The sequence below is a fragment of the Phyllobates terribilis genome, unplaced genomic scaffold, assembly GCF_046119375.1.
Source record: "Phyllobates terribilis strain yellow unplaced genomic scaffold, ASM4611937v1 Scaffold_2__4_contigs__length_985480577, whole genome shotgun sequence".
NCBI lineage: Eukaryota > Metazoa > Chordata > Amphibia > Anura > Dendrobatidae > Phyllobates > Phyllobates terribilis.
The window spans coordinates 219,330,592-219,347,204 of NW_027362762.1; the positions used below are offsets into that span (position 1 = coordinate 219,330,592).

Here is a 16,613-nt window from a genome sequence, read left to right on the forward strand (position 1 = left end):
TTTAAGGATTGTGGCGGTCCCTAAGGTAGGGCCCACAGTAATCTTTGAGTAATAATATATCCTAGTAATGTGCCAACACTTACTAGGATGGCAATACCCCTATCTATAAACTCCCATTTTAAACTTTGGTCCAAGTGAGTCAGAGGTGCAGAGAGCGGTATGATCAACCATAGTCTGTGTGTGATCGCCAACTGACTCCTTAAAAAGAGGTCTTAACATTGGAGGGATGCTTCATTAATAAATGTATCTGCAGCCATTTCATTCAAATATACAGGTAACATTCAGAGTCAGTTACTGGCAGAAAACCACAGTCAGAATATTTTTATCATGCTTTTCTAGAATGATTTATCCATAGACAAAAAAGGAGCATTTTGTTGACAGATAGATGTTAAATAACGTATCGTTTTAATGACTAAGTGCGGTGATTCTTCCTTACCTGCACTTTTCAGGGTGTTCCTCACGTTTGTTGTTAAATTCTAGGGAAATTTTGGCATCTAAACCGATACCAAAGTAGTTGTTCATGACACATTTTTCTGAATACCCTTCTCTGTAGAAGAAGAGAGAAAGAAGCAAATAAAATAAATAAAAAAACTAAGGAGCAGATAGGGGAATTATAGAAAATTATTATTAGACAAAAACAGTGTTAAGGAAATAAAAGGAAACGCAGCAGTCACAGGCCATGGAGAATACTACAATATCGGACAAGTGTAACCCCTTAGTGCACAATGACGCAGAGGTATGTCAGCGCTGGGGTCTGTGTGTGAGGAGGGGGCTCAGAAGCTCGCTCCACACACAGTAGATGCTGACTGACACATCGCCAGCTGCCATCTTTCTCTGACAGCAGCATTTATATGGACCGGCTACCATCAGCCACCCGTGACGTGATTGCAGGCTACCGATGGGTAACCATAGCACAGCACTGTATTAATGTGAACCTATCCTTAAAGAGGATATTTAAGTGGTTGGTTTAGTGCTGTGGATCCCTCAAAGATTTTCCCAGCAATCCATTGTGCAGGCAAATATACAGCCCAGCTTACTTAAAGGGGTTCACTACTTAAGACAATCCTTAAATGTTAGAAGGGTAACTTGACAATAAGTTAAATACAAAGTGTCCTTCTGCTGGACCTAAGGCAACCAGCTGTGGTCTATGGGTTAACCTGGCAGTTATGACCCCATGCACATTAGAGAAAAGTCATCTGACCCACGGATGTGAGGGAGGTCTCCCAACTCTCTTCAGACAGGTGACATCAAGTGAGAGAAGTAGTGATTGAAATGACTGATCCTTTTATTCACCAGCTGGATAAGTCGCTGCCCTGTGTGCCTGGCACAGCCATACTCCCCTCTCCTCATAGAGGAAATGCATGGTAATCACTCTCCACTCAGACCAAGTGTTGAAGACCCTGCACAGATCACACTCTTCATGGAATCAGAAATCCCAGATATGACACTGGATTTCCTAATCTGAACAACCCTTTTAACCCTGAAAATGCATCACCACTGTCGATCATATGCCTCAGTATTAGTGTTGAGCGAGTATGTTCGGTTAACCCTTTCGCCGAGTATACTCGGCCGAGCACAGAGTATTTATAGAATGCTCGGGCTTTAAGTTTTCGTCGCTCCATGAACATGATTTGCGACTGTTTAACAGATTTAATACATGTGAGGAATGCCTGTTTTTCCAGCATTCCTCACATGTATTAAATCTGTCAAACAGTTGCAAATCATGTTCATGGAGCGACGAAAACTTAAAGCCCGAGCATTCTATAAATACTCGGTGCTCGGCCGAGTATACTCGGCGAAAGGTTTACCGAACATACTCGCTCAACACTACTCAGTATGTGTTCAATTAACCACTAATTCTTTTTTCTAAGTGGGGGTTTAGTTGCTTGTACTTTATAATTATTTGATTTAAATTTAAACATTTTATAAATAACAGCCAATCTGAACACACATAACAGTAGTGTAAAGCATGGTGGAGAGAGCCACAGGCAGACATTCTCATGAGACAAATCGTAGATTTCCTTAGACAATGCATCTAAGCTGCAGTCAGTAATCACAAGTCCCATACAAATTGACTAACGTATAAGTCCACAGCAGCACAACTAATGTAATGGGGTATTTCATACAATCCCCACATATGTCAAGTGCAACATTTACACACACATATATAATCAATCACACACATACATAAATACATACACATATACGCACACACTTGTATGTGTGTGCATTGCTACCGCAATAGTATGTGGCCTTATGGAATCATTAACAGGACGCGTCTGTGCATGCTCAGTTATATTTATATATATATATATATATATATATATTATATATATATATATATATATATATATATATATATATATATATATATATATATGTTTTTTTTAACGTATGGAAGGTGTGCTCTAATAACTGAGAACGCACAGACGTTAATCATTACATAAAGTCACATAGTATGGCTGTAGCATCTCAGTGTTTGATGTAGCTGTATACACTATGAGCATACATTAGAGTAATAAATGTGGTATTGCACTATGTACTGCCACAATACAGTAAAACATAACCAGCCATACTCTGCAGTGTAGTCAGGACCTGGAGGATCAGTAAGAACCACTCCCCTTCACATGTCCGTGATTCATGTACGTGTGGCATCCGTTTTTTTTTCCCAAGGAGACCACAAGTACCCAGTATAACCTATGGTGCTGCACACATGTCCGTTTTTTTACCAGCAGCACGGATTACAAGGGCCAATATAAGTCTATGGGTAAAACACGTACAGCACACGGATGGCATCTTTGTGCCATCCGTGTTTAACATTGCAAAGTATAGGAGAAGCTTTGGAATTGATTTTCTTAAGCCATACCGGAAAAAAAACTGATAGCACACTGATCCAAAACACTGATGATACCAGTACCGCTTTTCCAGTGTATCATAAGGAGGTGCGAAGGGGGCCTAAAGCAGGTAAATCAAGCACCTACTACATGCAATCTGCATTCATTAGTTGACTACTGCACCAGAACACAATTCCTATATGGACATCGAATGGGTCTATTTCCCTAGCACCAATGGCTCTTTTTATAGTGCAATAAATATTACTTACAAGGAGTCTAATTCTGGATCAATAAAAGGTGAAGCACCAATTGCATCCATATTGGCCAATAACATTTTGTTAATAATTGAGCTGCCAGCAATGGAAGCTGCCAATCCGGCTCTCAAACCTGTGGAATATAAGATAAGAAATATGTGGATCTGAAGGTACATTAATACATATAGATACCTAGAAATGTATATATCTGATATACTTAAAGGAGATCTGTCAGTAGGATCAACCCTTCTAAGCCATTTATATGGACACGTAGGCAACAGGAAACTGAATAAAATGATACCACATTTTTCTTGTATGTAAATGAGCTGTTCCATGGGCCAGACACTGATCTGCATGAGAATCTGAATCCAGAGATTATTATAAATGATACGGGGCATTACCTGTATGATGTGTGATGGCCGCTCTCTGCTCTCCTGATCTCACTGCAGAGCTGTGTGTGATTATACCTGACACATCTGCAGCTTCCTCTCAGCTTCATTCTCACAGGCAGACAGTGTTACAATACAGCAGAGCTGTGAGAGCTGCAGCAAACGTGTTTGTAAGAAGACAAAGTTCAGTTCTACTGTTCTGTGTTAGTTACATGTCTCACACTGGTAATTCCCCCTTGTATTTACAATAATCTCTGGAGGAAGAGTCTCATGCAGATCAGTGTACAGCCCATAGCCTGCAGCAGCTCATTTTCAGAAAAAACATGGATTTCTCTGGAATAAGACATCAGATCACAGATATCAAGGTATCATATTATTCAGCTTACTATGACCTACTTGCCCATATGGACAGCTCAGGAGTGTTGATCCTACTGACATATTCCCTTTAACAGACGCAATTTCAAATTTTTAGGTAAGGATTTTTGTCAGAATGTCTAAAATGCATATTAATCCTTTCCAGGTTTTCAGACTACTATGGTGCTAGCAATAGATGTGTCATGCATTACTGAATATGTGCTTCATGTTATTTCTATGTTATTTCATGTTATTTCTATTTCATGATTTCTATGGAAGGAGTAATATTTGTAGATCCACTTCCTCTATAGGACTCTCTTGATCCAACGGTGGTAGCAGAATAATAAAGTATGACTCGTATTACTGGTTGTCAAGTGGTTTATAGTGTGCTGTACAAACAGGATAAAACAGACTGAAATATTACAGAGTGCTATACTTTATTCTAATGCAAGGAAACAACTGGTATAAAATCCAACCTAGTCATTTTCTGACTTTACATTCAGAAATACATAGACTTCGAGATTAACACTGGAACGCAAATAAGACAGAACTACAACATTGAGCAGGTTGTGGATTATTACCTGGGCAGATAATTCTAGTGTTTAACACAGGGAGATTCTCCTTACTGGATGCCAATGGGGGACTGGAGAAGGAGCCACTTTGGGACTGTGCACTACGACTTGCACGTCTGTCTGGAGAACGTGGAGCAACTTTTACTGTTAGAGAAAGAAAAAGATCCTTTTTGTTAATAGTGAACAGAAATAAAGACTTTTCCCACCAACGAATAACACACTAATTAAATTTCCTTTTATTAACATAAACCTTTCATTTTTACCTTTGTGACTTTTTAAGTATAACTTTACTAACTTTGTTGTAGCAGATATTTGTTAGGCCCCTGGCTGCCATATGCAACAGTCAGCATCTGTAACCACATTGGGAAAAAATGACAAGAAGCCAAAAACAGCCTTATGTTTGCATCACTTAGGTGCTCTCTATAGTGCTCGGGGTGAAAGGCATTACAAGTTGTGTCGGATTTCGGAAATTGGCATGCTGACAGCACTTCAGCCTGAAACATTACTACCCTTAAATGAATAAGCCCATTTCATTAAAGCACTCCGGTCACTGCCATACATAAATCAGACACCGCATCATGGGATAAAAACCACAAACAAGATGGGATGATTTTTTTTTTTTTAATAAAGAAAGAACTGCCATTTTATATTTTTAGGAGATAATTTTTGGATGTATAAGTATTTTAATAAGTATGGGAGAAATTATTTTATTTCTCAAAATTTTTATTTTATATTATTTTCTAGTCCGCGCTGCAAGAACTTTGTTTTCTATCATTGCTTAGATCTGTGGAAATGATTGTGAGAGGCTGAAGAAGGAAGTTTCAAATGCAACAGAACTCTATGTACAGAGACGGTGGTCATTTTTCTGTTACATTTAAAGCTTTTGCAAAATCAAGAAAGAGGGTTGTTCTATTCTGGTGGTATGGAAAACATGGCTGCAGAATGACAAATACATATTGGGCAGAAGGAATCTAGCACTTACTAGATAATGCATAGCTTTACGAGAGGTCTATATTTCAATGTTTTGCGATTAGAGTAAAAACAAAACATTAAAGAGGACACTGAATCGATCATTCACTTACGTTGTAACCTTTGTACTACACCATCACTCGGGATCTAGAAGTGCCATTTTTTGCCTCATCTGTACTCCGTGACAAAACAAGCGTACTATGTATAACAGCTGCTCTTTATTATGACAGATGGGACTCCTGGGGCACGGCTACATTAAAAATAACCTTTTGCTGTTCATGCTCTGATACAAAAACCAACAGAGTCCCAATAAGTGAAAATGATGTCTTGTCGTAGGTACCTGACTTCATATTTCATTCCTCCTCTTGGAGCACCAGCTCACGTTGCTAGCACTTACATGTACAAATACATATATGAGTTCAGCTTTATACATTTCCCAGCTCTGAAATAAGTGACGCTGCTCTTCCATCATCTCATAAGTGGAGCAAATACAAAAAAAGGTCAGCAGCACTGGGAGTGTGCGCTAATATGACAGAGGGAGAAGATGAAAGCAGTTTACTCAAAGAAATGGGTTACAGGATCTCAGATGAATAGCTCTAATGAAACATTTGGAAAGTACATCTCTCTGCTCTACAAATGACATCTTACAGAACATGCAGAAGCGGAGAATCTTTATGAAGTCAGTCGCCTCCTTCTGAGCCATCTTCCAAACTAACTGGTGAAAGCAATATTAATTCCTTTGAAAGTGCTCATATTAGTCCGTACCTGATAGAGAATCCAGCTCCTTTGTGTCTTCGTCTTTTTCTTCTTCTTTTGACTCCTCTAATTCTTTCCTGTACTCTTCTGCAGCCTGGTTCTCTTGTTCTTCAGTGTGGGCGTTCTGCTCATCCACCACTAGCACATAGAGATCCATTTTATTATACTTCACATACAGAGCATGCATAAGAACAATCACACGAGCTGAGCCAGGACACAGAAATACAGGGGCAGATTTATAAAAGACTGGCTTTTTATATGCCTGTCTAAAAAAAAAATGTTTAGGGGAGTAAATTGCAAAATATATTAAAAGGTGCACGTGACTTTAAAAATTTGGTGTCATTTTAGGCGATCCCAATATATATATATATTATAATATTGCATCAAAATTTGCAACATTTTCTGGAGTAAAGCTGAATAATCTGTTTATAAATTGTACACAACTCCTCTTACCGATCATTCACTTTTTCAAATTTGGTGAGAATGATGCAAAAATCAAGAACTGTGCACAATTGGCAACTTTCCACAGTGTTTGCGGAATTTATGACTTTTGGGGGGGGTTGGGATTATTCTAAGGTGGAGTAAACTGCTTGAAAAATGTGGGCCAAAATGGACTTCTAATTGTAGACTATGGAATCATTGTGAAGTTAATTAAGGAACAATTAACCAAGACATTTTCATGGTCCACCATAGAGAGACCATACTATCAATTCTTCTGTCCTCATTGTACATCTGTGTAAACAGGCCAGTAATCAAGTGCTGATAAACGTGCATATAATGGATCAGTCCTTGCCAACGGTACATTGACGTGATGAAATTGTGAAATCTAAATGTACCATTAGACTACACAGTCTTTCCAATCAGATCATTTTTATAGAACATTTATGTATCAATTTGGAACATGCTGTTTGATAGATATGATGCATTTTAAAACTGTCTAGTCTGAGTTTACACCACCTATTAGTTGGATTATTTTGTTGTTTTCCCGTATGATTTACAAGATATCACACCCCTTTTTCAGTTAGGTTATTTCCTCTTGTCAGGCAAAGCACAGAAAGTGTTTAAAACTTTGCAATAAATATGGTGCAAGTCATAAAAGACAGGGGTTTTCTTTGCGCACATTATGCCAGAATTTAGCATAATTTACCTGTATGTATATGTATTTGCATGGGTGTGTGATGGGTACCTACTGGACCTGATCTTGGTAGATGGTAGCAAAAAGTCGTGCATGTGGATATGATTTTACAACCAGATCGCAAACCAGTCACACCTACATCACATGCTGGGAAAATGTGTGCGGCATTTGTGGATTCTGAAAAACTAAAGGCAGCAAACATTTCTATGAAGTACAGTTTGGATTCTCTGGTTTCTGTGCCCTAGTATTTAGCTGAAAAGGACAATTGGAAAGAGTAGGACGGGAGAAGAGAGCTTTTGTCAACTGTGAAAATGCTCCTCCCTGGTGTCCTGTTCAGTTGGCTTAAAGGCAGAATATACAGACCTACAGGTGCAGCTCACTAAATTAGAATATCATCAAAAAGTTAATTTATTTCAGTTCTTCAACACAAAAAGTGAAACTCTTATTATATAAAGTCATTACAAACAGAGTGATCTATTTCAAGTGTTTATTTCTGTTAATGTTGATGATTATGGCTTACAGCCAATGAAAACACAAGTCATTATCTCAGTAAATTAGAATACTTCATAACAGCTTGAAAAATGTTTTTAAAAATCCGAAATATTGGCCTACTGAAATGTATGTTCAGTAAATGGTCGGGGCTCCTTTTGCATCAATTACCGCATCAATGTGGAGTGGCATGGAGGCGATCAGCCTGTGGTACTGCTGAGGGGTTATGGAAGCCCAGGTTGCTTTGATAGCAGCCTTCAGCTCGTCTGCATTGTTGGGTCTGGTGTCTCTCATCTTCCTCTTGACAATAACCCATAGAGTCTCTATGGGGTTAAGGTCAGGTGAGTTTTCTGGCCAATCAAGCACAGTGATACTGTTGTTTTTAAACCAGGTATTGGCACTTTTGGCAGTGTGGACAGGTGCCAAGTCCTGCTGGAGAATGAAATTTCCATCTCCAAAAAGCAATTCGGCAGCGGGAAGCATGATGTGCTCTAAAATTTCCTGGTAGATGGCTGCGCTGACTTTGGTCTTGATAAAATACAGTGCACCTACTCCAGCAGATGACATGGCTCCCCAAACCATCACTGATTGTGGAAACTTCACACTAGACCTCAAGCAGCTTTGATTGTGTGCCTCGCCATTCTTCCTCACGACTCTGGGACCTTGATTTCCAAATGAAAATTGGAACTCTGGGACCTTGTGGAATGTGTCAATGACTGCCTTATGGACATCTGTCAAGTCAGCAGTCTTCCCCATGATTGTGGAGCCTACTGAAACAGACTAAGGGACCTTTTTAAACGCTTAGGAAGCCTTTGCAGGTGTTTATTGTTAATTATTTTAATTTACTGAGATAATGACTGTTGTGTTTTCATTGGCTGTTAGCCATAATCATAAACATTAACAGAAATAAACACTCGAAATAGATCACTCTGTTTGTAATGACTCTTTATAATATATGAGTTTCACTTTTTGTATTGAAGAACTGAAATAAATTAACTTTTTGATGATATTCTAATTTTGTGAGATGCACCTGTATAAGCAAAGGGTCTTAGTACCCACCATTTCTTCCCTTTATGAGAATTTCATAGTGCTTGTCCTATACTGATGTTATTCTACCATTAATATGTAAGCAATCTACCATGATTTGTGAGACGGTGTAATGAATGAAAACAAATGACAATTTAAAAAAAGAAAAATAAATAACATTCCACAGACATTACATTGTTACATGGAAGTTATTAGAGTAACTAAAACAAATCCGCAGCTTGGCTCCTGTAATGCGGAGAACAATTAGAGCTATGAATATCTTCGGCACTGCTACATACTAAAATGTCAATCATCAGGGCGAGCATTTCCAACCAACGCTATTTCAATTTATTCAGCAAGTAACTCAAGCATTCTGTGTTATGTCCCTTTGAAATATCTGGATTGTTACACAAGGACTGAGTATTCAGCGTAGGCAATATATATTGGTAGAAAGCCAATTTTACAGAAGCTTAAAATACACTTCCAAGATTTTCTCATGACACATTTCATTACAATATTGCAGACCCAACATCACACCCACCCTTTTCAGCTTGTTCTATGATCTGCCTGACTGCTTTTTTCAAGCTGTTGGCTCGCAGCATGAGTTGCTCCCGCGGTTTGAAGAGCTTTGGCGTGGAAGACTTTGCTATGTTGTCTGTCAACTGCTCCTTGCTCTCAGAGAAGGAGTCTTCACTGGAGAATTCTTCCTCTACTTCCTCCTCCACAATGGGTGGTGTTAAATGTGCCAACAACGGCGCTGCCTGAGCTTCTGCATGAAGGGTCTGGAGCAGCAGATCCAGCTTTTCATTCAATGTGGAACACTAAAACACAAATATCACAATCAACTCCGATGATGGGCCAGATTACCTGACCACACGGTAATTAGTAACTATATTCTGAACTCATGCAGTATATGCACTCGATTCCACATTGTACAATGTCATGGACCCTGAAGTGCTATGTGATAAAGCGACTATTATACAGTATTATGCACTATCCTTTAGGGACTATCCAAAAATTGTGGTTGGGCTGCACCTTATATTCCACAGATTTTCCTTTTTTTTTTTTACCCTTTTGAACATTTCTGAATGGTCACAAACCAAATTTTCCTAAAATGAGAATACAATTATGTGGAGTTTTAAGCTAGTTGACTATGGCTCTGCTCACACCAGCATCATGGCTTTGTTAAAAGGAACTTATGTTGAGAATGGTATCTGATAATGAGGTAAAATGTTATAGAGGAGCAGCTAATCAGATTTATCGTATATACTCGAGCATAAAACGACTTTTTCAGCCCATTTTTTAGGCTGAAAAAGCCGAGAAGTCATTTCAAATTGCAACTTTATGGCTTTAAGAAACACTAAAAGAAATCAAGAAAAAAAATGTGGTACTTAGTAAGGGTAATTTTTTTCAGGCCAAGCAGAGGGAAAAAATTATGGAATCACTGAATTCTGAGGAAAAAATTATGGAATCACCCTGTAAATTTTCATTTCCAAAACTAACACCTGCATCAAATTAGATCTGCTCGTTAGTCTGCATCTAAAAAGGAGTGATCACACCTTGGAGAGCTGTGGCACCAAGTGGACTGACATGAATCATGGCTCCAACAGGAGAGATGTCAATTGAAACAAAGGAGAGGATTATCAAACTCTTAAAAGAAGATAAATCATCACGCAATGTTGCAAAAGATGTTGGTTGTTCAGTCAGCAGTGTCTAAAATCTGGACCAAATACAAACAACATGGGAAGGTTGTTAAAGGCAAACATACTGGTAGACCAAGGAAGACATCAACGCGTCAAGACCGGAAACTTAAAAAAATATTTCTCGAAAACAGGAAATGCACAACAAAACAAATGAGGAACGAATGGGAGGAAACTGGAGTCAATGTCTGTGACCGAAGTGTAAGAAACAGCCTAAAGGAAATAAGATTTACAAACAGAAAAGCTAAACAAAAGCCATCATTAACACCTAAACAGAAAAAAACAAGGTTACAATGGGATAAGGAAAAGCAATCGTGGACTGTTGATGACTGGATGAAAGTCATATTCAGTGATGAATCGCGAATCTGCATTGGGCAAGGTGATGATGCTGAAACTTTTGTTTACTGCCGTTCCAATGAGATTTATAAAGATGACTGCATGAAGAGAACATGCAAATTTCCAAAGTCATTGATGATATGGGGCTGTATGTCAGGTAAAGGCACTCTGGGGATGGCTGTCATTACATCTTCAATAAATGCCCAAGTTTACATTGATATTTTGGACAGTTTTCTTATCCCATCAATTGAAAGGATGTTTGGGGATGATGACATCATTTTTCAAGATGATAATGCATCCTGTCATAGAGCAAAAACTGTGAAAACATTCCTTGAAAGAAGACACATAAGGTCAATGTCATGGCCTGCAAATAGCCCGGATCTCAATCCAATTGAAAATCATTGGTGGAAGTTGAAGAAAATGGTCCATGACAAGGCTCCAACCTGCAAAGCTGATCTGGCAACAGCAATCAGAGAAAGTTGGAGCCAGATTGATGAAGAGTACTGTTTGTCACTCATTAAGTCAATGCCTAAGAGACTGCAAGCTGTTATTAAAGCCAGAGGTGGTGCAACAAAATACTAGTGATGTATTGGAGTGTTCTTTTGTGTGTTTGTTTTTCATGATTCCATATTTTTTTTCCTCAGAATTGGGTGATTCAATAATTTTTTCCCTCTGCTTGGTCTGAAAAATTTACCCTTACTGAGTACCACATTTTTTTTCTTGATTTCTTTTAGTGTTTCTTAAAGCCCTAAAGTTGCCATTGGAAATTACTTTAGTTTTGTGCCATGTCTGTGATCTGCTTTTTTTCAACAACATTAAACAACTGAATGAACATCCTCCGAGCCCGGTGATTCCATAATTTTTGCCAGGGGTTGTATACATAGTCCGGTGGTGGATAGTGGAAGGAAGGGGGGGTTGCGGCGGTGGAGGAGCGGGCACAGGCGGTAGCCGGCAGCTGCAGCTACCACTTGTGCCCACTGCTAAAGGAAAATGAATATTTACCCTTCTCAACGCCCATGGGAGTGGAGAAGGGTGAATATTCAATTCTTTAATAGGGTGTGCACTGTGCCAGCAGTGCTTAGTGATCCTCTGTACCTGCTACTAAAGAGAATGCATATTCACCTTTCTCCACGCCCATGGGAGTGGAGAAAGGTGAATATGCATTCTGTTTAGAAGCGGGCTCACAAGATAGCTGAGCCGCAGCGGGAGCTGCGGTGCTGCTGACACTGTGCACACGCCATTAAAGAACAGGGATATTCACTCCTCTCCACCCACATAGTCCCAGCATGGAGAGGAGTGAATATCCCCGCAGCTCACCTCGGCAGCTGAGGGGTGCCTTGAATACCAGGATTGGGGAGGAGGGGGCCATGCATACCAGGATTGGGGAGGAGGGGGCCATGCATACCAGGATTGGGGAGGAGGGGGCCATGCATACCAGGATTGGGGAGGAGGGGGCCATGCATACCAGGATTGGGGAGGAGGGGGCAATACTTAACAGGATGGGGAAATTTACCAGTAGCTGCTGCATTTCCCACCCTAGGCTTATACTAGAGTCAATAAGTTTTCCCATTTTTTTGTTGTAAAATTAGGTTCCTCGACTTATATTCGGGTCGGCTTATACTCAAGTATATATGGTATATCCAATTTTGTGGAAGAATTTATTCATTGAAATCACTTTGGCGTATGTATACGAATCAAATGGGCGGTCCTCTTCAGTGACTGACAGTTTGTATGATTGTGGATGCAGAAATAGCTCAAAATCACTAGTAGGACTGCCCACTGGACTCACATGCATACAAACTCCAGGGACTTCATTGATAAAAACATAGGTTACTCTGAATGGTTTCCCACAAACCTGATCGTTCTGCTCAGCTCCTCCTTCTCTAAAACCATGCTGTAAACTGACCAGTACTCTTCATTAACTGTTTTTTTTAAAAGGATAATTTTAAACCTTGACAGCTCCTGGTGACTTTAATAAGAATAATCTGCAATTCCGGTATACTTTACAGCAAGAATAGCACAGTCTATAATGCTACACTTTGCTTTAGGAATATCAAGAAATTCAAAGTGGAAAACCTAACAAAGGCTCAGAACGCAAATGTCAACAGCGATTACGGATTACTGATAAGTATAAGTCTGGTCCTATCTGACATTAGGAATAGAGAAATGCTACGTTATTATGGGTGTCTCAGTTGACAAAGCAATGTAGAAAATAAAAAGAGAATTTCTCACAGTTTATTTAATTGTAACCTGTCCACAGTTCTAAAGCCCACCATACATTTTAGACCATACATGCCAAATCGGGCCCGCCGGATGATTATATTTGGCCAGTGACACCAGAACCACCACACCTATGTGGGGCCCATTATACTGTATGGAGGACTATGTAGGGCCCATTATAATGTATGGAGGACCATGTGGTGCCCATTATTCTGTATAGAGGGCCATGTTGGGCCCATTATTCCGTATGGAAGACCATGTGGGGCTCATTATTCTGTATGGAGGACCATGTGGGGCCCATTATTCAGTATGGAGGACTTTGTGGGGCCCATTATACTGTATACTAGTTGGCCCGCTTTAGACAATATTGGCTGAACTCCTTGATATCGACGGGTTCGGTCATCAGTCTAATATGTATGGGTGTCCCAGACAACTGATTGTCAGGAGAAATGTCGATTGGGTATGTCTCATATTGGACTGCCAATCCCTTTGTTCTTCCAGAGATAGTTCGCCGTCAGACATGTCTGGCAAAAGCTCTCTTAGGCTATGTGCCCAAGATGCAGAAATGCTCCGGATTTTTCCTGAGCGTTTCTGCATCTCCCTGGCAGAAAAAACGCATGCGGATTTTACATCCGGATTGTACATGCGTTTTTCCTGCCAGGCATAAGCGGAAGTGAAGTGTTCTTCACATGCATTTCCGCATGCGGGTTGTCAAGTGCTTTCCAAGCGATTTTAGCATCATTTGGAAAGTGCTTGACAACTTGGTCACACTATATAAATTCATGCAAAAGACATGGATTTATATAGTTTGACCAATAGAATGGTAAAAAATAAAAAATATTATACTTACGTTCTGATGGGCCCCGGTGTCCATGTCCTGGCTTGCTGGCAGCTCGCGGTAGACTAAAAGGACCTGCCATGACGTCATTTAGTCAGGTGACGGATCACGCGACCGCCGACGTCAGCGGTCGAGTGACCCTTCACATGACTAAATGACGTCACCGCAGGTACTTTAGTCTACCAGGAGCTGCCGGCAAGCCAGCACAAAGACACCGGGGGCCATCAGAAGGCAAGTATAATGTATATTTTTTATTTTTTTATTTTTTTTTTACAGGTACTATGGTACCCGAGTCTGGAGGACAGTCTCCTCTTCTCCAAACCTGGGTACCATCCACACATTGAAACGCATATTATCCGCATGTACAGATGCAGTGATGCAGATGACATGCGGTCCAATGCAAGTCAATGGCGGCGAAAAAGACAGTTATCTAATGTGTATAACGGACTTCAGCGTCATAAGTATTAGAGCAAAAACAATACTTACTTTCATTGCCATCACTTCTGCCTCCTCTGAATTCTCCAGTGGTTTCTCATAGGTCTTACCAACTTTTGCCACAAAATCTTTTACAGTCTCACACAATACCCTTAATAAAGAAACACAAAGAACACAGCAAAAATGAGGTCCATCTTTTATGCAGCATTAGAAAAATGTACCTAGCATTGATCCAGTTATGATTTAGCCTGGCTTTCCACTACCTATCAGAAATAAGGGAAAATTTTCAAGTAACTAATTTCCTGCCTATTCCCAAATAAAGGCAGAACCTCTATGTATCTACGTGCAGAGGTCTGTTCTACAATACACAGGATATTTGTAGAATTTGACAGGGACTGTATATAGATTCATATGAAACAAACAAAGTACAAAAAAAAACAAAAAACTTAAAATTACTCCGCATAGTTGCCTGATGCTGAGCAAAAGGTGACCATGCATTTTATATATACTGAAGTATAAACAATTGGGTAGTCGCTTAAAGGGTGGGGGGGATTACTAACGTGGTCAGGTATGGTTTTGAAATTTAACATGGCAGAAAATGAAGAAAATGATTTTGTAAGAACAAAAGTTAAAACTTAATAGACTTAAATAGAAGGTTAGATTGTGTTGGTTAGTAAAATGTAAGACTTGGAAAATGTGTCATCAGAAAATGACCTATTGTTTATATCACATTTTTAGATTAAATTTACTTTTTTGGGAGAGTAATTTTTTTGTAATATCACAATATTTTTTACAAATTTTTTCAATTTTCACACTGGCCACTGAAACATTTCTCATACTCGTACTTTTTGTTGTTTCAGGAAATGCACATGATGAGGAAACTGCAGTGAGCGCTTCCTGAAAAGAAAGGAAATACGAGTCTAAAAGACCCCCAGTGCCAATGTGAAAATTGCAGGATTACTAATTTTGTTCTTTAAAAGAAGCCATATTTTCCTGAACAAATCTTTTTTTAATAATAAAGAGACTTAAATTTCTTTAAGAATCTGTGTTTCTATTTGCTTTTTAACTGGAAAGTTTGTGGGACAATAGTACCCACACCATATGAGTGGATGAACAAGCAACTCACTTTGCAGAGGATATGACTACAGAATGCTTGTCTGAATTGAGAATCTTCGCCAGATGAGTGGCCACCGAGTCTTCATACGCAGAGATCTGAAACTAGTAACAAATTTACATTTAAATACAAATGTAATCAATATTCAACATCAAAGAAGCAAATCAACACTTGCTTTGAAATACACTTAATATCTTATTTCTTCAGATTAATCAGGACTGTATACTGTGAGCCTTCTGAAGTTCAAAAGAGGCTTCCTAACTCTACCCTTTCGCATGCCATCAGCTTGTGTTGAAATAATAAAGTAATTCACCCTCATCAGGTCCATTTCTATATCACCCCTGCTCTGGTGATTGCAGTGCAGTAGACATGACCTCACCGCTGCAGACAGTCACTTCGTTTTTTTATCAGACTAGATGGCGCCAGTCTCTGATTCCAGTGATTGTTTACCCCCTGCAGTAGGTCATCTGTAGACCTGCTGAGCCCAGTGACTAGCTGCAGTGGTATTGGCATGACGTCACTGCTGCATCCGGGAAAAAATTACCGGGGCAGCGGAGGAGATGGAGTAGATGGGTAAATACTGGCTGATTTGATCATTTTTAACACCGGCATGACAATGGAATGCTGAGTGGTGAAGCCAGAAAGCCCTTTAAAAGTACATTTCCATGGTGTCTATATGTAGTGGACTTTCTGTCCTTTTAAAATTTACCTAAAAAAATTCACTGCATTATACAAAAGCAGCAAAAAGGATGAGATTTTAAGAAGTCACCCCCACACACTGGAGAGTATCCACAGCATATATTGTCCAGGGCTGCTAATTTCATATCATATCAATTTATGATGCAAATAAGACTTTGCCATTTGCAAAATTAGTAAACTAAATCTACATAAGTATCACGCAGTTGGATGTAAAGTTAATGTTTTATCTTGCCAAACGTTTGCATTTGTCATTTACATGGGCTCTACTACCAATTCCTCATGGTCCCTTGTTATGTGTGACCTTAAATATTATTATGGGTGAAATCTATACTACAGGATATATATTAATGGGAGGCTTCTACTCACCTAGCTGATTCTTTGTGTCTGACCTTGTAGGTTTTTATACTCTTTTTTTTATTTTTTTTTAATTAATAATCTAATGCATCAATAAAAAGTGATTTATTACTTCTACTTGTTGAGTCCTGCACATTGT

General features: G+C 39.3%; 1 protein-coding gene across 4 annotated transcripts in view; it reads right to left on the bottom strand.

Moving 5' to 3' along the window:
• Nucleotides 1–16,613, bottom strand: part of DGKH (diacylglycerol kinase eta) — a 267,651-nt gene that overhangs the window by 44,673 nt on the left and 206,365 nt on the right. For all 4 annotated transcript variants that reach the window (XM_073663912.1, XM_073663913.1, XM_073663911.1 and 1 more), the window contains 7 exons: nucleotides 15,434–15,525; nucleotides 14,359–14,458; nucleotides 9,320–9,599; nucleotides 6,138–6,266; nucleotides 4,413–4,547; nucleotides 3,104–3,221; nucleotides 437–547 (listed from right to left, as the gene is read on the bottom strand). In XM_073663912.1, coding sequence (XP_073520013.1) covers nucleotides 437–547; nucleotides 3,104–3,221; nucleotides 4,413–4,547; nucleotides 6,138–6,266; nucleotides 9,320–9,599; nucleotides 14,359–14,458; nucleotides 15,434–15,525 — 965 coding nt within the window. The remainder of the gene's footprint in view (nucleotides 1–436; nucleotides 548–3,103; nucleotides 3,222–4,412; nucleotides 4,548–6,137; nucleotides 6,267–9,319; nucleotides 9,600–14,358; nucleotides 14,459–15,433; nucleotides 15,526–16,613) is intronic.